The 27,551-nt window shown below is 41.9% G+C and overlaps 1 protein-coding gene across 1 annotated transcript in view; it reads right to left on the minus strand.

Moving 5' to 3' along the window:
* Positions 1-2,112: 2,112 nt before the first annotated feature.
* Positions 2,113-27,551, minus strand: part of lsamp (limbic system associated membrane protein) — a 261,334-nt gene continuing 235,895 nt past the window's right edge. The window contains exons 3-6 of the mRNA XM_072690944.1: positions 16,851-16,982; positions 15,134-15,254; positions 6,541-6,689; positions 2,113-4,341 (exon numbers count right to left, since the gene is read on the minus strand). Coding sequence (XP_072547045.1) covers positions 4,244-4,341; positions 6,541-6,689; positions 15,134-15,254; positions 16,851-16,982 — 500 coding nt within the window. The 3' untranslated portion in view covers positions 2,113-4,243. The remainder of the gene's footprint in view (positions 4,342-6,540; positions 6,690-15,133; positions 15,255-16,850; positions 16,983-27,551) is intronic.

Here is a 27,551-nt window from a genome sequence, read left to right on the forward strand (position 1 = left end):
GTGCACAGCCAGCCAGCACCTTATTTTCCGACCTGCCACCGATGCAACGTCACCTGGCAGCCAACCCGTTCGGAGGAAAGCGTCGCATACCTTGCCAGTAGACGCCAAAACCAGCCAGCATTAGTGCCGAGGCTAACTGTGCTCTGTCCGGTCGCCGACTGCCGATGGCGGCTAGCAGCATGACCGGAATTTTCATGGTTCGTTCCACGACGACCTTCCCTTTGCTCTGTATTTTACAATAACAGTAATAACAGTCTTCATAGTGGTTTACCTTGTTTCATCTTCAGCTAACATTCAATCAAACACAGCACGTCAAATTCAAATGACTTTATTTCATTTTCCGAACATTTCATGGGTACTTTACAGTACGTACGATTTTTAGAAATTGATTGCAGTAATCTTAGAGTAAACCAAAGCCATTATAAAATGTTCATTGCATTGAAATGAGGGTGCGGAAACTTCTTGGAATTTACTACTGACATGAGAAGTCCGATGGACGACGTTCCCATTTCCAGGAGCGCTCAACAGCCGAATAAGGTTCACGGACACGGATGGAAAAAGAACGGAAAGTCCTCCTGAAGCCTCCTTGGCTCACAAGAAATTAGGAATCGATCAAATGAGCGACAGGAAAATGGAAAGCTATACATGAAGCAACTCTGGTTAGCTGGGCGTCCTGGCTTGAAACACACACAGCCATGGGCAGGAGCTTTTACAGCTTGTGTGAGTGTCTTAACGTACAATCAAACAAAACACACCCACACATGTACGCAGGTTTACATATTGGCATTCACCAGGGATTCGGCTACGATACGCCCCGCGGTCACATTTTAGAGCAGGAGGATCTGATTGCTACTCCAGACCGAGCGACAGTGGTTCCGACGAAACCTGGGCCTCTTGTAGGGATATTAGTCTAAAGGGGAACGCTAGCCCTTCGTGTTCTGACCAGCTTAGCACATAGCCTAGCCTACTCTAAAGTGTGACGGTCCAAGAAGTGGTCCATTCTCATCACACACACACAAAGCAGGAGGTGAGTAGGAGGGTGTAACAAGGCATCAGGACACTGGTGGAGAATGCGGGCAGGCTGACGGCATGGTCAGTCGACCCAAGAGGCTTTGGGTGTGGGTGGGACCAAAGCCAGGCAAGGCTGCGCTAAACGGCTGGCCTACTGGACGCCGTCCGTGACCGAATACGCATGTTAAAAGCATATACTCGCGTTGAAACATGATACCAAACATAAATCCAGATCAAAGGAGAGAAAAAGGTCTTGAACTTTTCTGAACTTGTGTTTTGTGTTTTGGCAATAAGCATATAGGTATTCCCATTTCAATGCTAACATCTCCATAATGGAGGTTATTACATTCTATATAAAAAAAGGACAACAGGAAGGGGCCGACGATCTATCGGTTGTCCAACAGGTCATAATAGTGTTAAATTATCGATATTAAAAATCTTTAGTTTTGTACCCTATTTTTATTATATTTTTTTTAACACTTACAGGGCACCCCCGGAGGCGCCAATGATAGATAGCTACAAGTTAATCCTCAACAAATTCACTAGCCTATTAAGAAACATGGACGTAATATATTATTATCATTATCATTATTATTATTATTATTTTTAATATATATATATATATATTTAAGGACAATGGATTCAAGTAGATATATACAACATTAATCGAAATGGATGAATAAACGGATAAAATAACAACAACAAACAAGCAAACAAACAAAAACAATCCGCTTTCTGAGATTTCCGTCCAAACAAATACACGGGAAAGAGGAGGAAAATAGAGAAAATGAATTCATTAAAAAATAATAAAATAAAATAAAAAACATCAAGCAAAGCATTCATTGGTGTCATACATTTCAGTCTAAAAGTCACACACAGATTTAGCCGTATGGTACATAGTCCACGAATGGCGGATGACGACTGGGAGCGGATGGGAGTAGAGTTTTTCACAGTTAAAAGTTAGTGACCAAGAAACCAAGCCCGCCTTGCTTAGAACACCTGTTAATCTGGTGCAGGTATTACAGTCGGGAACGTTTGTTAAAAGTGAAGTGACAAAGACAGCCAACTGTTTCGTTTCCACTTGTGGATAAAAACACAACAACCCCCCCCCCCCCCCCAAAAAAAAAAAAAAAAAAAATCCTGTTAGCATCCCACGGCACGAGCCGCCCTTCCCAAAGGTAGAGCGACCAGAGATTTGAAAGACTTTTATTTTGAAAGTTTGATAGTTCGCCTAGAATCCGTGCAACTCCCTTCATCAGGAGTTAGCTCATCCTGCTAAACTGCTCACGTTAGCACCAGCTACCAGGTTCACCAGCTTTGACTTTGACAACAGCAGGCCAGCTATGTTAGCAAGAAGGTGTGTTAGCAAACCTCTAAACCCCCATTTTTTAAATCAGATTTGGACAAAACATGTAATTGTACCCAGTTTACTATATAATAACTCTCCCCTCACAGCAAAAGTAGTCAATTATCCGAGACGTGTTAGGCTGCGGCTAATAATGCAGCTTGCTAACTAACGGCTAACTGCTTTCCTCAGACTGTGAGGACTGTGACTCAGTGGAACACTGATTTTATGTTTAAAAAGGGCTGTAAAATGTGAGTTTTGCTCATATTTGTGTGAAAGTATGTAGCTAGCTAGCTAGCTAATTAGTTTACACCAAGCAACCTAGCTAGAGTTAGCACGTTCTTAAGAGCTTACCTCAGAAGGCAGCTATTTTGCTAACTAGACTCTCTATAAACTGACGTTAGCACTAGGTTTTCCACGGAGGAGTAAAGAAATCATGGCCAAGACCGGCGTCTGTTAGCTCATTAGCTCATCTGAGGAGAACCTAGCTAGCTACAACTTAGCAATTTTTTCACTTTTTGACATCATATGATTCAGAGTCAGAATTTCCTGATGAACGGACCAATAGAAATACTCCAAAATGACTTGGAATAGAATATTTAGTTTTTGTTTTTAGCCTCATTACACTAGTGCTAGCATTCCCACAGATTAAAGATGCTCCAGCGTCAAAAATAATACAATTTACGGATTAATCAATGGCAAATAGGCTTGCTTAGGTGACCTACTGTTAAATGGACAGCTTATAGGTAACAATTTCCGGCTGCTAAACCTAGTGCTACCGCCCAAATCCCACGTGTACGCACTGTCTAGGCTAATCGGCTACATTTTTTGAGTATGGGGGAAACGTTCCTGCAAATTAGCAGAATGCTAATTCCACAAATTGTCCTGCAGTTTGGCTTTTCCATTCCTGACTGGTGCTTTAGCCCAAACATCGCCTTCGATGAAAATTTGAGGGCTGAGCCTCATAAGTTAGCATGGTGAACTGAGCGAGTGTGGTACTCACGCGAGGCTAAGCTAAGCTAACACCCACTTGGGACTGTTTTGGCGCTTCCAGCTACAGGTTTAGCAGGCTAGCGGACTAATGCGGTACGGTTTGGCGTCTGTCTTGTAAATAGTGATGATAAGTCCTCTACGAGGTCTACGTTGCTCAAAACGTTGAAGAACTGGCTAATATCTGGCTATTTTCCATTTGGTGATGCTTAGCGCTGGCTGGTTGCTGTAGCTTATACAGTAGGTCTTCCTGCTGAGAAACGGCCATGTTTGTTTATCCATTTATTGATTGATTGATTGATTTTTGAAATTAGCGCTGCTTAAGTTACACGTCTGGCAAAAAAGCCGAGGACACTTCGGGATTAGGATTCGGGATTACAATATCAAAATTAGCGTTCAGTAGCTATGTCGGGATATCTGGATGATTGTTGAGCGCCGCGGCTAAGAGTCGAAGATTTGAACTCTCGCTAATGTGCAAGTTCTCTGCTCTGCTTGTTCTCGAGATGGTGGGAGAGAAAGACGAGCGAAACCAAACAAAGGAAAGGAAAGGAAAGGAAATTCCAGGACAGTGGAAAACCAGGAGGATTTGAGGAGTATTGAAGATAATTATCATATCCTATGAAGAGCACGGTCTTCTTTGCACTTCCTCTCGGGTATTCCTTTTCTTTTGTTTCGTACTTGTTCGACGCTAATAGCCCCGTCCCGTTCCTCTGTCGTGAATTGTAAGTGTACCTAGTTTGGCGTGCATGGAGGCACGGTTCGTTCTGGATGGGAATGCGAACAGTCTGGGAGAGAGAGAGAGAGATAGAGAGGGAAAGAGAAAGAGAGAGAGAGAGAGAGCAGAAATGGAGAAGATATAGAAGGAGGTGTGGTGGTGAACGAGTGCAGCGCTGAGTATTAACACTTGAGTAGAGGCAGGAGGAAGGACAGGACGAGGAGCCACACGGACTGGGAAACGCATGCCGAGCCGTTGATGTCCCGTCCGGTACCAGGTCCTTGAGGGAAGAGGAAATAAAGAGAGGTAAGAATTAGTTAAGCAAAATAATCAGATTCGCTAGTTGTTTTTTCCCCTGAGGTGACTGTGGTGGTCCCCCCTGTCAAGCTGGGGGCTTGTTTAGTTAACTCTTACCATGTGTTTTTGGTCTACAGCAATCTCTCTGGAAGCTGTCCTCTGGCTAGCTAATCTTCAGGAAGCAGAGCTACTGCCAGAGGTTCTAGTTCAGCCAGGCCTGGAGGCAGGATTACGATTGCTACTCATCAGAAGAAGCGGCGACGGAAAGTAAATCATGGGGAAGTGGGGCTATTGCTAGAAATTGTAGCCCTGCTAGCCCTGGAAGTGGTGTTATGGGTAGCTGTCCAGAAGCAGGACTATGGCTAGAGGTTTTTAGCTCAGCTAGTCAGTAGTCATCACAAGGCACGGCTATGGTAAGCTAGTTATTAGAAAGTGGGACAATTGCTCTGAATACTAGCCCTGACTGCTTACTGGAAGCAGGGTCATGGCTTGATGTTTTAGCTCAGCAAACAGGAGTCATCACATGGAGTGGCTACGGCAAGCTAATCATCAGGATTGCTAATCATCAGGATCCTGAATGTGGTGGTAGGGGTGGCTATCCAGAAGCAGGGCCATGGTTAGACGTTTTAGCTTAGCTAACAGGAGGTAGGGGTACCTAGACCCAGCTAGTCATCAGAAAGTGTGGATACGGCAAGCTAATCGTCAGGAAGTGGGGCTAAGTACTAGCCCTGAATGTGGTGGTAGGGGTGGCTATCCAAAAGCAGGGCCATGGCTAGACGTTTTAGTTCAGCTCGCAGGAGATGAGGTTGCTAGTAAGTAGTCATCACAAGGCATGGCTATGGCAAGCTAATCATTAGGAAGTGAGGCTCTTGCTAAAACTTCGAACCCTAAGGGTAGCTATCCAAAAGCAGCGCTATGGCTAAACGTTTTAGCTTAGCTAACAGGAGGTAAGGGTACCTAGTCCCAGCTAGTCATCAGAAAGTGTGGCTATGGCAAGCTAATCATCAGGAAGTGGGGCTATGTGAAAGACTATGGATGAATAATAATAACAATAATAATAATTATTATTATTACTACTAAGGACTAGGTTACTGTCAGAAGGCATGGCTATGGCTAGCTAATCAAGTGGGGCTATTGGTAGAAGTAAAATGCTATCTAGCATTAGAGCAGCAAAAATTTGTTTAAGAGCATCTGATGCCAGACGGACTACCCTGGAGTAGGACCACCATGGTCACCGCACTACCCACCCCCCCAACCCAGTCAATCAACCAAGACAATGTTGATATCTGAAGTGTGCATCTTCAGTTATATGTTTCTGTACAGCAGTTAGCATGATGCTAACCACCTGGCTAAATCATCACACACTCTCCTTTAATGTGGAGGTGTTCAGAAATACAGAAATACTCCACATTGTGCTAATTGGTAAACGACCATTGCCAGTTGTTAGCTCAGTTCTTTTATCACCAGGGTACTGTCCACTCCAATGCACTGTATGTCCAATGAGTACTGGATGTGTAAGTGTGTATGTGCAGTCATTTATTGGTACATACTGACATCTGGTGGCCAACATATGAAATGCACCAAAGGTTTTTTGTAATAATTATAACTTTATTATCTTTACTTTACTGCAAACCGTCCCAGTCGCTTCTGGTCAATAGAGGATTAGTTCCTGTCCTGGGCATCAATTAGTAAAGAATCAGATCAGTCGTGGTCCAAAACAGAGAGTAGACGTAGTGTTAAGTCCGGACCAAGGTCCTGGTGTCGTCACCCACATGGCTGATCTTCCTATATTTGACACTGATTGGCTCGTAGTGTGTCAGCGTGCTGTCAGTTCGGCGGGTCTTTCCTGGGGCACCTTTTCAAATGACGACAGCCTGCCTCAACTTCCTGTAACTGGTCCGAAAGTCCAAACCATCCTAAAAACCGTGTTTTCACACTCTTAAAACTTTGGTCCTTTGCTTTTGGCCGATGTTCGCGCCACCTTTCACACCTGCTATTTTAGTTCGGACCAAACGAAAAAGTCAGAAAGTCCGGACCAAACAAGGCAGGTGTGCAAGTACCCAAAGGTGAAATATTGCAAAGAAGCCACTAGGTGGCGCCAATAAATGCTCCAAATACACAATTTTCAGTGTTCTGACCTGTGTGTTATCCACACTGTGTGTGTGTGTGTGTGATTACTTACTGTAAAGAAACACGCTAGCGTTGTGTATTCCCAGTCGGTTGGTGGCCACGCAGGTGTAGTTTCCGTAGTCTTCTTCCGTGACGTTCGCAACCAGCAAGAGAGTACGAGTGCCGATGATCTGAATACTAACGCCCTGCATATTAGACAGCCTGACGAGAGAGAGAGAGACAAAGAGAGGTGATTATGGGTAATTTTATATCCACAGTCATATCAGAACAATATGACCACCCACCTAATAGTGGGAATAACCACCCTTGGCTCGGACCACCCTAGTGAGACGTTGTGGCCTGTGGGGAACCACTCAGTGTGCAAGAAGTGTCCATTCTCGGTCCACCTTCACATCTCATTTCCGAGACACTGCCTCCCTTCGCCCACTGTCATGGTCATATCAGAACATTATGACCACTCCTTGTTTGGAATGAATAAATGAATGGACTCGGTCCGAGGCGGCTGCATGTATATAAATAAGCGAGCACACCAGTCAGTTGTAGCAAGGTGCAAAACCATCAACATGGGCAAATTATGCAATTTGGCTGACGTCAAAAAAGGGTGGTAGCGTCTCGGTAACTGCTAGTGAAGGTAACCTAACCTCGAACATCGAGTGTCTCCCAGTGGCATAACGCTGTTCCCCACGACCATTGGTGCCAGAGGGTGGTACACAGAGGTACATGGACGGACCACTGTGGAGCAGCTAATCTCTATAATGGACACCTTCCGTCATATGTATGTGAGTGTCCCTGCCCTGTCCCATTTCGTCTCTCAGCCTCGCTGCTTTCACAGGTGGACTGATTCACCCACACTGTCCCTGTTTGCCTTTCTTGTTTGTTTGCTGTGTTTGTAGCCAGTAAAGAGGGTTCTGTGAGTTTATGGAGATCAACAAGGTCACTCGACTGGCCGTAAAGCTGAAGCTGTAAAATCCCCTCACAGAGAAACCTCAGCTCTAACATATCTGCAGCACTGTTCATGAGCAGCTGAAGCCACAGTGAAAAGGGCTGTCGCTAGAAAGCAGCATTTGTACGAGGTGTTTTTAAAAACAACACCGCAATTAAGACGTGAACTGTAATTAAGAGCGAGGCCGAGACGAAGAAAGAAGATAATTGTAATTAAAGTGAGACAAGCTGCCTCACAAACAAGACATTCATAAACCAGCGTCTGATGCAGAGAGATGCTACACTGAGTGTATTTACCTCTTAGGTGAGTGTGTTCGTCTCTATAGTGAGTGTACTTATCTCTATGCTATGAACATCTCTATAGTAAGTGTCTACATTTCTATAGCAAGTGTATTTATGTGTACATTAAGTGTTTATGTTTAAAGTATGTGTATTTACCTCTGAGCTTAGTGTATTTACCTCAGTAGTGAGTGTGTTTACTTCTGTAGTGAGTGTATTTACTTCAGTAGTGAGTGTATTTACCTCTGAGCTTAGTGTGTTTACTTCTGTGGTGAGTGTGTTTACTTCTGCAGTGAGTGTATTTACCTCAGTATTAAGTGTGTTTACTTCTGTAGTGAGTGTATTTACCTCAATAGTGAGTGTATTTACCTCAGTAGTGAGTGTATTTACCTCAGTATTAAGTGTGTTTACTTCTGTAGTGAGTGTATTTACCTCAGTAGTGAGTGTATTTACCTCAGTAGTGAGTGTATTTACCTCTGTGGTAAGTGTATTTACCTCTGTGGTGAGTGTATTTACCTCAGTAGTGAGTGTATTTACCTCAGTATTAAGTGTGTTTACTTCTGTAGTGAGTGTATTTACCTCAGTAGTGAGTGTGTTTACTTCTGTAGTGAGTGTATTTACCTCAATAGTGAGTGTATTTACCTCAGTAGTGAGTGTATTTACCTCAGTATTAAGTGTGTTTACTTCTGTAGTGAGTGTATTTACCTCAGTAGTGAGTGTATTTACCTCAATAGTGAGTGTATTTACCTCAGTAGTGAGTGTATTTACCTCAGTATTAAGTGTGTTTACTTCTGTAGTAAGTGTATTTACCTCAGTAGTGAGTGTGCTTACTTCAGTAGTGAGTGTGTTTACCTCAGTAGTGAGTGTATTTACCTCAGTAGTGAGTGTATTTACCTCAGTAGTGAGTGTATTTACCTCAGTATTAAGTGTGTTTACTTCTGTAGTGAGTGTGTTTACTTCTGTAGTGAGTGTATTTACCTCAGTAGTGAGTGTATTTACCTCTGTAGTGAGTGTGTTTACCTCAGTAGTGAATGTGTTTACCTCAGTAGTGAATGTATTTACCTCAGTAGTGAGTGTATTTACCTCAGTATTAAGTGTGTTTACTTCTGTAGTGAGTGTATTTACCTCAGTAGTGAGTGTGTTTACTTCAGTAGTGAGTGTGTTTACCTCAGTAGTGAGTGTAGTGAGTGAGTAGTGAGTGTAGTGAGTGTAGTGAGTACCTCAGTAGTGAGTGTATGTACCTCAGTATTAAGTGTGTTTACTTCTGTAGTGAGTGTATTTACCTCTGTGGTGAGTGTATTTACCTCAATAGTGAGTGTATTTACCTCAGTAGTGAGTGTATTTACCTCAGTATTAAGTGTGTTTACTTCTGTAGTGAGTGTATTTACCTCAGTAGTGAGTGTGTTTACTTCTGTTGTGAGTGTATTTACCTCAGTAGTGAGTGTATTTACCTCAGTATTAAGTGTGTTTACTTCTGTAGTGAGTGTATTTACCTCAGTAGTGAGTGTGTTTACTTCTGTAGTGAGTGTATTTACCTCAATAGTGAGTGTATTTACCTCAGTAGTGAGTGCATTTACCTCAGTAGTGAGTGTATTTACCTCAATAGTGAGTGTATTTACCTCAGTAGTGAGTGTATTTACCTCAGTATTAAGTGTGTTTACTTCCGTAGTGAGTGTATTTACCTCAAAAGTGAGTGTATTTACCTCAGTAGTGAGTGTATTTACCTCAGTATTAAGTGTGTTTACTTCTGTAGTGAGTGTATTTACCTCTGTAGTGAGTGTATTTACCTCAGTATTAAGTGTGTTTACTTCTGTAGTGAGTGTATTTACCTCAGTAGTGAGTGTGTTTACTTCTGTAGTGAGTGTATTTACCTCAATAGTGAGTGTATTTACCTCAGTAGTGAGTGCATTTACCTCAGTAGTGAGTGTATTTACCTCAATAGTGAGTGTATTTACCTCAGTAGTGAGTGTATTTACCTCAGTATTAAGTGTGTTTACTTCCGTAGTGAGTGTATTTACCTCAAAAGTGAGTGTATTTACCTCAGTAGTGAGTGTATTTACCTCAGTATTAAGTGTGTTTACTTCTGTAGTGAGTGTATTTACCTCTGTAGTGAGTGTATTTACCTCAGTATTAAGTGTGTTTACTTCTGTAGTGAGTGTATTTACCTCAGTAGTGAGTGTGTTTACTTCAGTAGTGAGTGTGTTTACCTCAGTAGTGAGTGTATTTACCTCAGTAGTGAGTGTATTTACCTCAGTATTAAGTGTGTTTACTTCTGTAGTGAGTGTATTTACCTCAGTAGTGAGTGTATTTACCTCAGTATTAAGTGTGTTTACTTCTGTAGTGAGTGTATTTACCTCAGTAGTGAGTGCATTTACCTCAGTAGTGAGTGTATTACCTCAATAGTGAGTGTATTTCCCTCAGTAGTGGGTGCATTTACCTCAGTAGTGAGTGTGTTTACTTCAGTAGTGAGTGTGTTTACCTCAGTAGTGAGTGCATTTACCTCAGTAGTAAGTGTATTTACCTCTGTGGTGAGTGTATTTACCTCAATAGTGAGTGTATTTACCTCAGTAGTGAGTGTATTTACCTCAGTATTAAGTGTGTTTACTTCTGTAGTGAGTGTATTTACCTCAGTAGTGAGTGTGTTTACTTCTGTTGTGAGTGTATTTACCTCAGTAGTGAGTGTATTTACCTCAGTATTAAGTGTGTTTACTTCTGTAGTGAGTGTATTTACCTCAGTAGTGAGTGCATTTACCTCAGTAGTGAGTGTATTACCTCAATAGTGAGTGTATTTACCTCAGTAGTGAGTGTATTTACCTCAGTATTAAGTGTGTTTACTTCTGTAGTGAGTGTATTTACCTCAGTAGTGAGTGCATTTACCTCAGTAGTGAGTGTATTACCTCAATAGTGAGTGTATTTACCTCAGTAGTGAGTGTATTTACCTCAGTATTAAGTGTGTTTACTTCTGTAGTGAGTGTGTTTACTTCTGTAGTGAGTGTATTTACCTCAGTAGTGAGTGTATTTACCTCTGTAGTGAGTGTGTTTACCTCAGTAGTGAATGTGTTTACCTCAGTAGTGAATGTATTTACCTCAGTAGTGAGTGTATTTACCTCAGTATTAAGTGTGTTTACTTCTGTAGTGAGTGTATTTACCTCAGTAGTGAGTGTGTTTACTTCAGTAGTGAGTGTGTTTACCTCAGTAGTGAGTGTAGTGAGTGAGTAGTGAGTGTAGTGAGTGTAGTGAGTACCTCAGTAGTGAGTGTATGTACCTCAGTATTAAGTGTGTTTACTTCTGTAGTGAGTGTATTTACCTCTGTGGTGAGTGTATTTACCTCAATAGTGAGTGTATTTACCTCAGTAGTGAGTGTATTTACCTCAGTATTAAGTGTGTTTACTTCTGTAGTGAGTGTATTTACTTCAGTAGTGAGTGCATTTACCTCAGTAGTGAGTGCATTTACCTCAGTAGTGAGTGTATTTACCTCAGTATTAAGTGTGTTTACTTCTGTAGTGAGTGTATTTACCTCAGTAGTGAGTGTGTTTACTTCTGTAGTGAGTGTATTTACCTCAATAGTGAGTGTATTTACCTCAGTAGTGAGTGTATTTACCTCAGTATTAAGTGTTTACTTCTGTAGTGAGTGTATTTACCTCAGTAGTGAGTGCATTTACCTCAGTATTGAGTGTGTTTACCTCAGTAGTGAGTGTATTTACCTCAGTAGTGAGTGTATTTACCTCAGTATTAAGTGTGTTTACTTCTGTAGTGAGTGTATTTACCTCAGTAGTGAGTGTGTTTACTTCTGTAGTGAGTGTATTTACCTCAATAGTGAGTGTATTTACCTCAGTAGTGAGTGTATTTACCTCAGTAGTGAGTGTATTTACCTCAGTATTAAGTATGTTTACTTCTGTAGTGAGTGTATTTACCTCAGTATTAAGTGTGTTTACTTCTGTAGTGAGTGTATTTACCTCAGTAGTGAGTGTGTTTACTTCAGTAGTGAGTGTGTTTACCTCAGTAGTGAGTGTATTTACCTCAGTAGTGAGTGTATTTACCTCAGTATTAAATGTGTTTACTTCTGTAGTGAGTGTATTTACCTCAGTAGTGAGTGTATTTACCTCAGTATTAAGTGTGTTTACTTCTATAGTGAGTGTATTTACCTCAGTAGTGAGTGCATTTACCTCAGTAGTGAGTGTATTACCTCAATAGTGAGTGTATTTACCTCAGTAGTGAGTGTATTTACCTCAGTATTAAGTGTGTTTACTTCTGTAGTGAGTGTATTTCCCTCAGTAGTGGGTGCATTTACCTCAGTAGTGAGTGTGTTTACTTCAGTAGTGAGTGTGTTTACCTCAGTAGTGAGTGCATTTACCTCAGTAGTAAGTGTATTTACCTCTGTGGTGAGTGTATTTACCTCAATAGTGAGTGTATTTACCTCAGTAGTGAGTGTATTTACCTCAGTATTAAGTGTGTTTACTTCTGTAGTGAGTGTATTTACCTCAGTAGTGAGTGTGTTTACTTCTGTTGTGAGTGTATTTACCTCAGTAGTGAGTGTATTTACCTCAGTATTAAGTGTGTTTACTTCTGTAGTGAGTGTATTTACCTCAGTAGTGAGTGCATTTACCTCAGTAGTGAGTGTATTACCTCAATAGTGAGTGTATTTACCTCAGTAGTGAGTGTATTTACCTCAGTATTAAGTGTGTTTACTTCTGTAGTGAGTGTATTTACCTCAGTAGTGAGTGCATTTACCTCAGTAGTGAGTGTATTACCTCAATAGTGAGTGTATTTACCTCAGTAGTGAGTGTATTTACCTCAGTATTAAGTGTGTTTACTTCTGTAGTGAGTGTGTTTACTTCTGTAGTGAGTGTATTTACCTCAGTAGTGAGTGTATTTACCTCTGTAGTGAGTGTGTTTACCTCAGTAGTGAATGTGTTTACCTCAGTAGTGAATGTATTTACCTCAGTAGTGAGTGTATTTACCTCAGTATTAAGTGTGTTTACTTCTGTAGTGAGTGTATTTACCTCAGTAGTGAGTGTGTTTACTTCAGTAGTGAGTGTGTTTACCTCAGTAGTGAGTGTAGTGAGTGAGTAGTGAGTGTAGTGAGTGTAGTGAGTACCTCAGTAGTGAGTGTATGTACCTCAGTATTAAGTGTGTTTACTTCTGTAGTGAGTGTATTTACCTCTGTGGTGAGTGTATTTACCTCAATAGTGAGTGTATTTACCTCAGTAGTGAGTGTATTTACCTCAGTATTAAGTGTGTTTACTTCTGTAGTGAGTGTATTTACTTCAGTAGTGAGTGCATTTACCTCAGTAGTGAGTGTATTTACCTCAGTAGTGAGTGTATTTACCTCAGTAGTGAGTGTATTTACCTCAGTATTAAGTGTGTTTACTTCTGTAGTGAGTGTATTTACCTCAGTAGTGAGTGTGTTTACTTCTGTAGTGAGTGTATTTACCTCAATAGTGAGTGTATTTACCTCAGTAGTGAGTGCATTTACCTCAGTAGTGAGTGTATTTACCTCAATAGTGAGTGTATTTACCTCAGTAGTGAGTGTATTTACCTCAGTATTAAGTGTGTTTACTTCCGTAGTGAGTGTATTTACCTCAAAAGTGAGTGTATTTACCTCAGTAGTGAGTGTATTTACCTCAGTATTAAGTGTGTTTACTTCTGTAGTGAGTGTATTTACCTCTGTAGTGAGTGTGTTTACCTCAGTATTAAGTGTGTTTACTTCTGTAGTGAGTGTATTTACCTCTGTAGTGAGTGTATTTACCTCAGTAGTGAGTGTATTTACCTCTGTGGTGAATGTATTTACCTCAGTAGTGAGTGTATTTACCTCTGTGGTGAGTGTATTTACCTCAGTAGTGAGTGTATTTACCTCAGTAGTGAGTGTATTTACCTCAGCAGTGAGTATATTAACCTCAGTAGTGAGTGTATTTACCTCAGTATTAAGTGTGTTTACTTCTGTAGTGAGTGTGTTTACTTCTGTAGTGAGTGTATTTACCTCATTATTAAGTGTGTTTACTTCTGTAGTGAGTGTATTTACCTCAGTCGTGAGTGTGTTTACTTCAGTAGTGAGTGTGTTTACCTCAGTAGTGAGTGTATTTACCTCAGTATTAAGTGTTTACTTCTGTAGTGAGTGTATTTACCTCTGTAGTGAGTGTGTTTACCTCAGTATTAAGTGTGTTTACTTCTGTAGTGAGTGTATTTACCTCTGTAGTGAGTGTATTTACCTCAGTATTAAGTGTGTTTACTTCTGTAGTGAGTGTATTTACCTCTGTAGTGAGTGTATTTACCTCAGTAGTGAGTGTATTTACCTCAGTAGTGAGTGTGTTTACTTCAGTAGTGAGTGTATTTACCTCTGTGGTGAGTGTATTTACCTCAGTAGTGAGTGTATTTACCTCTGTGGTGAGTGTATTTACCTCAGTAGTGAGTGTATTTACCTCAGTAGTGAGTGTATTTACCTCAGCAGTGAGTATATTAACCTCAGTAGTGAGTGTATTTACCTCAGTATTAAGTGTGTTTACTTCTGTAGTGAGTGTGTTTACTTCTGTAGTGAGTGTATTTACCTCAGTAGTGAGTGTGTTTACTTCAGTAGTGAGTGTATTTACCTCAGTAGTGAGTGTATTTACCTCAGCAGTGAGTATATTAACCTCAGTAGTGAGTGTATTTACCTCAGCAGTGAGTATATTAACCTCAGTAGTGAGTGTATTTACCTCAGTATTAAGTGTGTTTACTTCTGTAATGAGTGTATTTACCTCAGTAGCGAGTGTGTTTACTTCAGTAGTGAGTGTATTTACCTCTGTGGTGAGTGTATTTACCTCAGTAGTGAGTGTATTTACCTCAGTAGTGAGTGTATTTACCTCAGCAGTGAGTATATTAACCTCAGTAGTGAGTGTATTTACCTCAGTATTAAGTGTGTTTACTTCTGTAGTGAGTGTGTTTACTTCTGTAGTGAGTGTATTTACCTCAGTAGTGAGTGTGTTTACTTCAGTAGTGAGTGTATTTACCTCAGTAGTGAGTGTATTTACCTCAGCAGTGAGTATATTAACCTCAGTAGTGAGTGTATTTACCTCAGCAGTGAGTATATTAACCTCAGTAGTGAGTGTATTTACCTCAGTATTAAGTGTGTTTACTTCTGTAATGAGTGTATTTACCTCAGTAGTGAGTGTATTTACCTCAGTATTAAGTGTGTTTACTTCTGTAATGAGTGTATTTACCTCAGTAGCGAGTGTGTTTACTTCAGTAGTGAGTGTGTTTACCTCAGTAGTGAGTGTATTTACCTCAGTTGTGAGTATATTAACCTCAGTAGTGAGTGTATTTACCTCAGTACTACGTGTATTTACCTTTATGGTGAATGTCTATGTACATGTATATGTTAAATATGTCAGTTTCTGTACTATGCTAACTGTGCATATTTTTATGGTACAGGGATTTTTTAGCGGTACCTCTTGTCGTCTCGGTACCACTCGAACTCTGGCTTGGGCACGGCTGTAGCGTCACACTGTAGGACACCCAAACGGCCCACCTGCGTCTCCGAACTTTTGGCACCCTTAATGAAAGGTGGATCTGTGAAGGAGAGGGGTCGAGAGTAAGCACAAAATCCTTAGCGACGCTAACGCTAATGTTGTTTAGGTTTAAGTGTGTGAACACTGCTGACAACTCAAAACAATCCACATATGGAAACAAATGTTTGTTGTAATTCAGCATTGCTGCTTCCCAATCAGAACAGAGCTAATTTACATAAATATCTTTAAAAAAGGCCTGTTCAATGCTAAGCGGTAAAACAGAGCTGAAAAAGTTCTTGAAAATGAACAATGACTGTTTTTGCTACATAAACCCACACAAACATGAAAAATGTAGAACTTGAGTGCTTGAAAATCAGTAGGTACAGGGAGCTCTGAGGACTCTTCAGCCCCCTGTTAGCGTGGCTTGTCAAGCGATAAACTGCAGCACAGCACAGCTCTTCGTAATGCTGCACTTTCCAGCCTCACAGTGGGTAGAAATGACTACCAGAGGCAGATTCAAAAGGGCGCAAATGCAAGTCGTCACCAGAAGCTGGCAGCGAGGCTAAAGAGACTGAGCAGGAGGCAGAACGAGTCGCCCCCCGGCACGGAGGGAAAGGTCAGCAGGCCGCTGTGTAGCTTCGGCTCGGACGGTTTGCACAGGTACGGCTTATAAATATCAGAGAGAGAGAGACTGTTTGAGTCTGTTGAAGGAACGCGGTCATGGTCAGTAAGGTCATCGAAGGTTGTGCTAATAGTTCAACCACATTTCCCAGTAGTGTAGCAGCTGTTTTAGCCAGTTTCCAAAGCAGTTAGCTTTTTTTTTAGAGGCGAAACAGCTGAACTGCATTGTAGCGAGCCTTGAACAGTTCGGGCCATAAATGTCAACACTTGAGGAAAAAATGAAGAAGAAAAGCTGACCCTGCTGAAAAACCCACCTCAAGACCAGTATCGGACTGTCTAAGCTGGTCAGCTGGTTGAAAAGCTGGTCATTCAAGAGAGAAAATATCATATGCTGGTTAGTCAGCTTTACTAGAGGGTCTACCAGCATGACCGAGCTGGTTGTTAGGCTGATCATACTGGTTGACCAGTAGATCGCCACAGCCAGCCACACCTCTTTTGGCTGGTGCAACGCCACGCTTCCCTCCAGGCCGTATACCTGGCTAGCAGACTTATGATGTGGTGGATAGCGCCATCTACATAGAGAAAGCAGGGACAATTGCGCTCTCTTGAGGCCCTGGCTGCCGATGGCTAGCAGCGTGATCGGGATTCGAACCAACGATCCTCTGATCGCTTAGAGCCTTGGACCCCTGGACCACCCGAGGTCGCCATGCTGGTTAACTAGCTTGGTACGGTTGTTTGTGCTGTTAGAGCAGCTAAACCATTCAATTGTAACGAATCTATGCTGGACAAGAGCTCACCCGCAGGTTAGCAACTGGCAGGGCACCTGTACCGCAATGCCGCAATGCTAATTTCTGCTAGCGCCTCCATAAGCCTTCTAATACTAAGTTAATGCTAAGCTAATTCTGGCACTTCCACCACATTTTGGACGGTGTCCCCCCTCAAGGACGGTAGCATGGAACCTGTAAACGATGTTCCATAGGCTTCCCAAAATGAAGTCATGGCAGAACTCGTATCTGTGATATGTATGTATACTCACAGTTGACGATCACGTTGACGTATTTGACGTCGGGCGCTGCCACGTCGTTGCTGGCTTTGCACTCGTAGCGTCCGGCCTGAGTGCGCATGATTCCGGAAATCTCCAAATACTCGCCCACCTCCAGAGTCTCGGCTGCAGAGACACAATTGCACCAACATCTTCATCATCATCATCATTTTGATCATAGGCATTGACCTCGTTAGTGCTACTAGCATAACCATCATCATCAGTCACCTTCATCTTGACCACTTTCCAGTTAGTGCCAGCAGTCACCTTCATCATCGTCATCACGAATATTATCAGCATTATTATTATTATCATTACTGTAATCAGCATTAATCACCATCTTCATCACCACCGGAATCATCATCATCATCATCAGTACAGTGGTGCCACTACTATTACCATCATCATCATAAATGTTACAGGACCACTATTATCAGCACCCCCCCCCCCCACCACCTATCATCTTCATCATCATCATCTTACCTTAATCACCATCACCAGTAGCATCATCATCGGTATGGTCCACCATCCATCACCATCATAATCATCATAGTCACCTTCATCATCATCGCCATTACTTTTATCACAATTACATGATCATTGTCATCAGCATCTTCATTACCCCCCATAATCCATTGACATCCTCATCATCATCAGCGTCTCCTCTATAACATTATCAGCATTAATTATATCTTCATCACCACCACAATCATCATCATCATCATCATCCGCGTCTCTTCTTTTATCATAAGTATGCTCCAGTAGTGCCACTATCATTACAGTCAGCTTCATCATCATCATCATCATCACAAATATTATCAGCATCTTCCTCACCTCCACTAACACCATCATCACTAGAATTATCATTTATCGCATAATACCTGTTCATCACCACCACCAGTAACACCATCATCCTCCTCCTCCTCTCCATCATCTGCTGTTCCCATTATCTGCAGCATATGACCAGTTATCACTATACCATCATTAATATTACTAATCACCATCATCACCTTTATTAATAACGTCATCACTGTCATCTTCATTACGGTCATCATCATCATCACCGCCACCAGAACCGCAGAGCTCTCCGCGATCACAGTCAATTCCCTCACCTCATCCTCTACATCAGATCCTTACGCTTTACAGTGGCTTCAGAGGGAAGACCGGACTGTCCGCTCCTGCGTCCACTCTGATGGACGCAGAGGCATTTCCCGACTGGATAAATCCCCCCGATGCCGAAACATGAGGCCGTGGCTTCGTTTCAGAGGCTCCCCGACTGCTCCTGTCTATACCCCCCCCCCCACAAATCCTTTGTGTCCATCGTTAAAGTCAACTCTGGCCAGGATACACTGGGGGTCAGCTTTTCAGGCCAGAGCGGTCAGAGTGTGTGTTTCTGGATGGGATTATCCCGCTGCTGCAGCAGTGTAATCGAATCCGTTCCAGCAAATCTGACAGGACGTAAAAAAGCCCACTTCAGACAAACTGGCCGGTGTAGAAAGAGAACTGGGCTGTATGGAAATAATTCATGCGGCAGCATCTGGGAGCGTCCTTTAAAGTGAGTCCAGGCCGCAGAGATGCGTTTCCGTGGACGGACGCCAGAACAGCAGGTATAAGCTGATAATTAGGCCTGTAAATAACGCATTCCCAGATCTAATGAGAGCGCTGCCTCACCCTCAAACACACACACACACACACACACAGCACTGTTCTACAGAACCCCCTTTCTTCTAAAGATCCTGTGTGTGTGTGGGGGGGGGGGGGACCACTCCGGCATCTTCTCGGCCTGTTCCTGCCCTCAGCGTGTGTGTAGGTGTGTGATGGCTCTCTGAGGATCCGTCTTAATTAGGACACGCCATTAGGAGCTGTCATTCTCCCTCTGACTCACCAAAGGCATTGTGGGTAATGTAAAGTGGGTGGACAGGGGCTCGTGCTGATCTCAGAGCAGGTTGGCACTTCTGCTCCGGGCAGTTGAGAGGCACTGATCTGAGATCTGGCTGGATTTACTGTGTGTGTGTGTGTGTGTTTGTGTGTGTGTGTGTGTGTCTCTCTCTCTCTCTAATTAACATCAACAAATTAAAAATCATCTTAAAATAATAACAAATAAACAAATGAACGTAAACGCAGACCTACTACTAACAATATCACTATCAGTACCTACTACTCATGACATACTACTAATAATAACAGTACTAAAAATACTATTATATAATATTATATACTATTATACTATACTATAATTATACTATCATATTATAATATTACTGCTACTAATAATAAGGGCTACTCATTCTAATTATACTACTGCGTATTACTAAAATACTACTGCTTCTACTAATTATATAATTACTAAAATATTTGTAATAAATATAATCACTACTACTACTACTACTATTAGTACTATTACCACTAATAATAAAATACTATAATTTCCAGTAATTATTATATTATATATGGTATACTTTTTCTACTACTCCTACTGCAAAAAAAAAATATATATATATATATATATAAAAAAATAATAATAATATCAAATATCAAATAAAAATGCTGCTATTATTACTACTAGTATTAATTATACTACTATTAAAACCCTATTTCTAAAACTCCTGATCTAATATGACTATTATTAAAGATAATCACATTGTATGTAAGAATCACATGTGTGTGTGTGTGTGTGTTGGGGGGTGGGCTACAGTCCTTTTAAGAGGTCCTCTGCTACAGCACTAAAGCCACATAATCCCCACAGTGAAGCTGGATGGAGAAACGGTTCAGCCTGGCTGAATACCTCTGATTAAGACTGAGTCATTCAGCAGGGCATAAAGTACAGCCACAGGAGCTTTACAGACCTGAGTCCAGAGACGCTGTCTGAGAGCGAGCCCACAGGGAGACACAATCACACGGCATCAAAAGAAAGTTCTGCGTGTTATTTATGCAACAGAGCGCTGGAGGTGGTGTGCTGTGGTGAATCACGCTGCAGCTGTGATTTGATGGCTCTTCGCAGCTCTTATGGTATTCACTACAACACAGCAGCTTAATTGCTCGGTTGCTTTTACCCCTTTTACCCGCAGCTTTATTGCACCCTAAGGCGTATTATTCTGTAACTACAGTGAGTGCTATGCAAATGAGCTGACTTGTTCTTAAGGTATGGAAGTGTGTCGTAAACAGTTCTGCTAAGAATCGCCTAAGCATTGTTTCCCATGCACCCTGATCACTGATCCTTAGCTTCAGGGTCGAGTCTCTGGACTACACCTCTCAGGCTGGCTTCACTTTGGCTTCAGCCAGACCCTCGTTTCATCAGAAGGTCCCAAGTGCCCAAGGTCACCTCTCCTGCAATTCCCGGGACAATTGGCCAAAAGACTGATGCTATGGCCAAGCCCCCTCCTAAATATGAAGTTCCTGCTTCAACGGTCTTCAGCTTCAGGGTCAAGCCTCTTGACTCCACCTCTCAGGCTGGCCTCACTTTGGCTTTAGCCAGACCCTCGCTTTATCAGAAGGCAGGGGACATCCTATGCAAGGTCACCTCTCCTGCAATTCCTGGGACAGTTGGCCAAAAGTCTGATGCACAGCCAAGCCCCCTTGTCCACCCAAGTACCACCCTTAATTGTAGATATAAAGCTTGACTCCAACTTTCGGCCTGGCCATCACTTTGATCTCAGCAAGCCCCTCGTCTCATCAGAAGATCCAAGGCCACCATCTCTGCAATTCCCGGGACAGTTGACCAAAAGGGTGATGTTATGGCCAAGTCGCTTGTCAACCCGAGTACAATCTTGAACATAAATATGAAGCTTTTTCCTGGCCTCACTTTGATCTCAGCAAGCCCCTCGTTTTTTCACAGGGTCACCATTCCTGCAATTCCTGGGACAATCAACCAAAAGCATACAAAAAGCTGAGCCACATGGTACCACAGTAGGATAATCCCACGTGTTCAATAATGAGGCCGTTCCTGAAAGAGGCCACTGCCATTGTGAATACCAGCACCATGAAGGGGTCACTTGACCCACGATTCTCCAGCAGAATGTGACACAGAGCATCACCCTATCCCCATTGAGTTTTAATGCTCAAGTGTCCGTTGTAGGTGCTCTGGATGGTGGACAGGGGGCACTGCACAACGCCGTATGCAGCAGGTGGCGCTGCACGTTCTATTGGTGCAGCCCAGGCAGCAGAGCTCCTGTTGTCCTTTGTGATTTGTCCTCACTGGACCACTGTCGGTAGGTACTTGCCACTGCAGACCAGGAGCACCCTGGTCAAGCAAGTCTTGATGTCCTTACTTGATTTGTCCCCTCCCATAGCGTCCTAGCTACAGTGCTCCCGTTTGTCTCCATTTCAATTGCTGTTTAAAACCAACCGACCGAAACTTTTTGAACTTGACACCGAACATCCCATAACGTGAGTCCGGACTCTGCTGGCATCCAGACATTTGGACCGGGCAACAGCCGAAAGCATATCAAAGCATTTCTCCTCTCCTGAGCCAGAGGGGGCAGCATAGCAGCCGTCATCAATAACAGCACATATCTGTGTTTCTCTTCAGTTTGACAAACTACTGACCCAACAGCAGATTACTCACCAGCCTGGACACGGCACGGCACTGTCCCAGTGACAAACGCCAGCACCCTGATCTCCATTCTTCTCTGCTGCTGACATACTGCCCACTGATTCATCACCAGCACTCTTTAGAGCTCTGCTGGCATTGAGCCAGCGGTGCCGAACACAACCCCTCACCATCGCGGGATCGGCCCACCGTGACAGGCGCTCAGTAGGTACACAAGAACACTGGTAAGACCGTGATGGTGGGCTTTCTCAATGGCTCTGTGGTTTCCTTAGTGGAGTGGCTCAAATTCCCAGGCCTCCTCATCTCCATACCTAGGACAACACTGCACAGGAAGTTCTAGAAGTTCTACCAAAGATCTAGACTCCACCATCGTCACCGTAGTCCGTCCGGATAAAGGTACCAACCTGTACTGGAGTGGTACCTTGCTTGTCACATCTTCAGTATCTTTAGTTCAAGAACACAGCCATGTTTCTTTTCCTTTTCATTACAACTCCAAGAACCACTGCGGTGGTTCTTTACCTGCTTTAGAGGTTCTCAGACCAAACCGAAGAGGGTTCTGCTATTCGTACATGTCAAAGAACTAACTATTTGGTGGTTTGGTGGAACCTTAGCATGGGTAACTTCGTATATATATATATAAACAGTTCTTTAAAAAAAAGGGTTCCAAAAGGGTTCTAGAGTTGGTAAAGAACCAACCAGCAGGCCAAAATCGAAGAACCCAGTTTTAGTTCAAATATATAGATACTGCAAATAATGTACAAATATGCCCCTATTAAAGGGTTCTTTAGTAGATGCAATGGTTCTACATGGAACCAGTGGTTCTCTCATAAAACCCTATGAATGCCGATGTGTTGTTGCTGGTTGAAAGTCACGTCTCTATGGTTCTATGGTTAGTGGGTTTTATAAAGGGTATTGTTACAGAATCCATTTCACTACTGTATGGAACCCTTTTTAACTAGGACCCCCTGTCCGATCTACGCCCACCTTAAGGTCTTAACCATTTCAGGTCCATTTGCCTATGGATCCGAAGAGCCCAGTCTTGATTCTGACTGGATGTCGCAGCTGTACTTTAGCCTGGATTGAGTGGTCAGCAGTGACAGCTGTCTCCATCCAAACACACACACACACACACACACACACACACACACACACTCCAGCACTCATTATTTCCAATATCTGGGATTGGCGTGTAGAGTGTCAGAGCGAATGTTCAGGCTGGGCTTCACATGGCCAGGCAGTGTCTCCACTAATTACACACACTCTGTCTCACTCTCGCCGTCTCGCACTGCTCGCTCCTCCTCCTCCTGTGGACGGCGGGGGACAGCGGGGGGCTATAACACTCAGCAGGTGATTAGAAACGCTGCAGAGGAAACTGGAGCTGGAGCGATCCTCATCACCTCAACCAGGGACCAATACATCAGCAGGTGAACGAACTGATTCGTAATTACTGAGTGAACGAGTGAACAAACAAATGAATGAATACATGAATAAAACAAGCGTGAGTGAATGAACAGATAGATCAATCACTGAGTCATATTTAAGTGACTGAATGAATGGACTAACGTGAATGTGTGTGAAGGTTTGTATTAACGAATGAATTCAAGAGTGAGATGATGAATGAATAAGTGAATGATTCAATGATTCAAGTTGAATTAATCAGCCTAAACTGATGAACAAATGAGGGGGTGATTCAATGAATGAATGAATTAAGAGTGTGTTTATGAATAACTAAGTGAATGATTCCATGATTGAATTGGATAAGCTAATTAACAAGTGATTTAATGAGTGAGTGAATTGATGATCAAATGGAATGAGTAGATGAGCGAGTGAATAGATGGAAATATGAGTAAGTGATTCACATAATGGCCAAATTAAAAATGAAAGTGATTAATAAATAAATAAATGATTCAATGACTAATGCATTAACAGATTAACAAATGAAAGAGTGATTCAATGAAAGAGTGAACCGATTAACCCCTGAGTAAGCGATTCAATGAATAACTAAATGAATGAATGAAGAAGTAAACAAATAAATGTGAATAATTACACAAACAAATGAATAAACAAAGGAGTGAATGAGCAAATGAATGAGTAAATGAATAAGTGAGTTAATTAATGAATGAGTGAGTGAATAAGTGAGTTAATGAATGAATGAGTGAATGAATAAGTGAGTTAATGAATGAATGAATTTATGAATTTTTGAGTTAATGAATGAATGAGTGAATGAATAAGAGAATTAATCAGTGAAAGAGTGAATGAATAAGTGAGTTAATGAATGAATGAGTGAATGAATAAGTGAGTTAATGAATGAATGAGTGAATGAATAAGTGAGTTAATGAATGAATTTATGAATATGTGAGTTAATGAATGAATGAGTGAATGAATAAGTGAGTTAATGAATGAATGAGTGAATGAATGAGTTAATGAACAGATGAATGAGTGAATGAATAAGTGAGTTAATGAATGAATGAATAAGTGAATGGATAAGTGAGTTAATGAATGAAAGAGTGAATGGTTGAGTTAATGAATGAATCAGTGAATGAATGAGCTAATGAACAAATGAATGAGTGAATAAGTGAGTTAATGAATAAATGAGTAAATAAATAAGTGAGTTAATGAATCAGTAAATGAATGAGCTAATGAACAAATGAATGAGTGAATGAATAAGTGAGTTAATGAATCAGTAAATGAATGAGTCAATGAACAAATGAAAGAGTGAATAAATAAGTGAGTTAATTAATGAATAAGTGAGTTAATGAATGAATGAGTGAATGAATAAGTGAGTTAATTAATGAATAAGTGAGTTAATGAATGAATGAATGAGTGAATGAATAAGTGAGTTAATAAATGAATAAGTGAGTTAATGAATAAATGAATAAGTGAGTTAATGAATGAATGAATAAGTGAGTTAATGAATGAATGAATAAGTGAGTTAATGAACGAACAAACGAATGAATAAATAAGTGAACGAGTGGGCAAGTTTCATGCTTAAGCCAAAATTTCAAGCCAGGTTTAAAGCTCTACATTCTGCTTCCCATGGTCCAAATATAGTGCGGAGTGGTGCGCCGGTGTGGAATTCCATAAATGACGGAAATGCTAGCGGGCACGGAGCTGACTGGAGGAAGCATTTCAGACATCTGGAGCTCTTAAAAAGAGGCAAAAAAGAGACGCTGCGTCCTTTATTCATCCCTGCAGTCTTTTGGTCTGGCACACCGCTCGACTGGAACAGCCACGGAGGAGAACCGCTGACAGGACATCAGGGTTTAGGCCTTCCCCCGGTTCCACCTCCCTCTCTCTCTCTTTCCTCTCTGATTGATTTGAGCTGCTCGGAATCGCATCTCATCTCATATTCGTTTAAAATCATGCTAATGCAGGAAGGGAGAGTGTGTGAGTGTGTGAGAGTGTGTGTGTGTGTGCGCGAGTGCTAATGTGGCGGGGCCAAGAGGGACCGGCAGCGGGAGAAAATTGAGTGCCAAATTCATTTTCCAATCCCGGTAATCACTTCATATTGTCACATCCAGGAAAAAAAGGTGTAAAAAGCACTTACACAGAGGCAAAGTGAGTGTGTGTGTGTGTGTGTGTGTGTGTGTGTGTATGAGATCCACACACTTCCACACACTCCAAGAACACTCGGATACACAAACGATATTCCGCCCACTTTTCTGGCCTCAGGTTTGATGACTCATTGACTGAATGCTCTGAACTCAGTGGTCCTGCGGCGGGGCCGTGAGAACCGCTCGGCGCTGGGTGGCCTTGCGGGTCGCTAATGCAGCCGGACCCTCTCCTCATTCTGCTTGGACGCTGCAAGGTCACGGAAACATCGCACACTCCTGCAGGTCCCCCGTTAATGCACCACCACCACCACTGAGTCACAGTGACTTTAGTGGTAAAGATGCAGGTACACCAATCAGGCGGGGTCAGGGGGGGTATAGAGTGGTCACTGGGACTCCTCGGGGCTGTTCTGGGGGGTGACGTGCAGTATAGGACAAATACGATGTTGGTTATATAATGGGTAGTCGGAGTGTGGCATATATAAGGCTGATACCAATTATCAAGATCAATAATACATACTGGAAACAGCATTTAGCGAGGTGTGAAATGTATACTAGAAATATAGCCAGGGTGTGAAATACATACTGGAAATATTAAGTAGAAGATTTGTTGGAAATGTGACTGATGAGGTGTTTGGAATACATACTGGAAATATCACTAATTAATGTGTGGAACACATACAGGAAACAACCTTTAGCTGGGGGGTGAAAAGTATACTGGAACTACAGTTTTTGGAATGTTTTGTAGACATGCTGTAAATTGATCAGGGTGAGAAATACATACTGGACATGTTGTTAAGGAGGGTGAGGGATCTATACTGAGATAATCATTTATAGGAGGACTGAAAATGCTAGGAAGGAGAATAACAAATTTACTAGAACATGGAATACATACCGGAAATAACATTTGTCAAGGTGTGAAATACATACTGGAAATACTACTTCTTAAGGTGTGAAATATATACTAAAAACATTTGTCAAGGTGTGAAATACATACTGGAAATGCTACTTATTAAGGTGTGGAATATATACTATAAAAAGTAATTATGAAGGTGTGAAATACATACTGGAAATACCACTTATTAAGGTGTGACATATACTGGAAATTCCATTTATCAAGGTGTGAAATACATACTGGAAATTCTACTTATCAAGGTGCGAAATATATACTGACAGTACTATTTATCAAAGTGTGAAATACATACTGGAAATACTACTTATTAAGGTGTGAAATATATACTAAAAAACATTTATCAAGGTGGGAAATACATACTGGAAATACTACATATCAAGGTGTGGAATATATATACTGACAGTACTACTCATCAGGTTGTGAAATACATACTGGAAATTCCACTCATTAAGGTGTGGAATATATACTGAAAATACCATTTCCCTGTGTGTAGTATATATAATTGTAAAATACATACTGGGAATATGTTGTATAGCCTGCAAACTGAAATGGAATTCATACTGGATGCTAAGTTTTGCAGCTCTAATTGGTGCAGTACTGTGTGCATTACTGAGCATTACACAGTGGCGCCCCCTTGTGGACAACACAGAGCTTGGAGAAGGTTTTCTGGGTACATCGCTCACACAGCATCCCAGTGCCTGCTTACATAAAGCGATTCCTGAAGGGATAAACGGTCCTTCTGTCCTAAAAGCAGAAATAAGGGGATTGTGTAACGCAGTGTGACTCTGTCTCACTGTGGAAATGAGGATATTATACTCGAGCAGGGATCAGTTCGCTGCAAGTTCCAACCCTACAGTAAAAATCACTACGGTCCAGATGTACGTACGAGCTCAATTGCAAGGTTCTCAGGGTTCTCTCTCCTCCCACAGACATAATGCTAATGATCGTTTGCTAAGTTGTTGATCACAGGGTTGTGGGTTTAATATCCATGTTTGCTAAGTAATAGACTGAATGTTTGCTAAGTTATCGATCGCAGGGTTGTGGATTCAGTACCAACATTTGCTAAGTTATTGATCTCAGGATGGTGGGTTCAACATCCATGTTTCCTAAATTAATGATCACGTGGTGGTGGGTTTAATACCCACATTTCCTAATTCACTAATTTCCTAATTTAGGATTAGGGATTCAATATCCATGTTTGCTAAAATACTGATCACGAGGTTGTAGGCTCGAGACCCATTTTTCCTAAGTTATTAAACAATGAGTTGTGGATTCAATACCCATATTTGTCAGTCGCTAAGCTTTTGGGCCCTTGAGCAAGGCCCTTAACCCTCTGTAAATTGTAATAGTTCCCCATTTTACTTTCCAATTTTCTTCAACCCCCTCACACGATGCTACCAGTGCCGGGAGTGTGAAGGCTAGCACAGTCTTCCTCCGAGACACCACATCTTTTCAAACTGCTGCTAAATCTCCACCACTAGAGCTCAACACACTTGAGGGAGAATGCTAACTGCTAGTTCGTTTACCTCAGCTAACAGACGCCTGTGCTGACTAGCATCACCCACGCCAATCCTACCCACCCAGAGAGAGAGAGAACACTGTTCTGCTCTCTGGGACTCTTACGGATGGCTGTGTCATCACCAGGGAATCAAACCCACAACCTCCTGATGGTAGGGCCAATG

The sequence above is a fragment of the Salminus brasiliensis genome, chromosome 11 (assembly GCF_030463535.1).
Source record: "Salminus brasiliensis chromosome 11, fSalBra1.hap2, whole genome shotgun sequence".
NCBI lineage: Eukaryota > Metazoa > Chordata > Actinopteri > Characiformes > Bryconidae > Salminus > Salminus brasiliensis.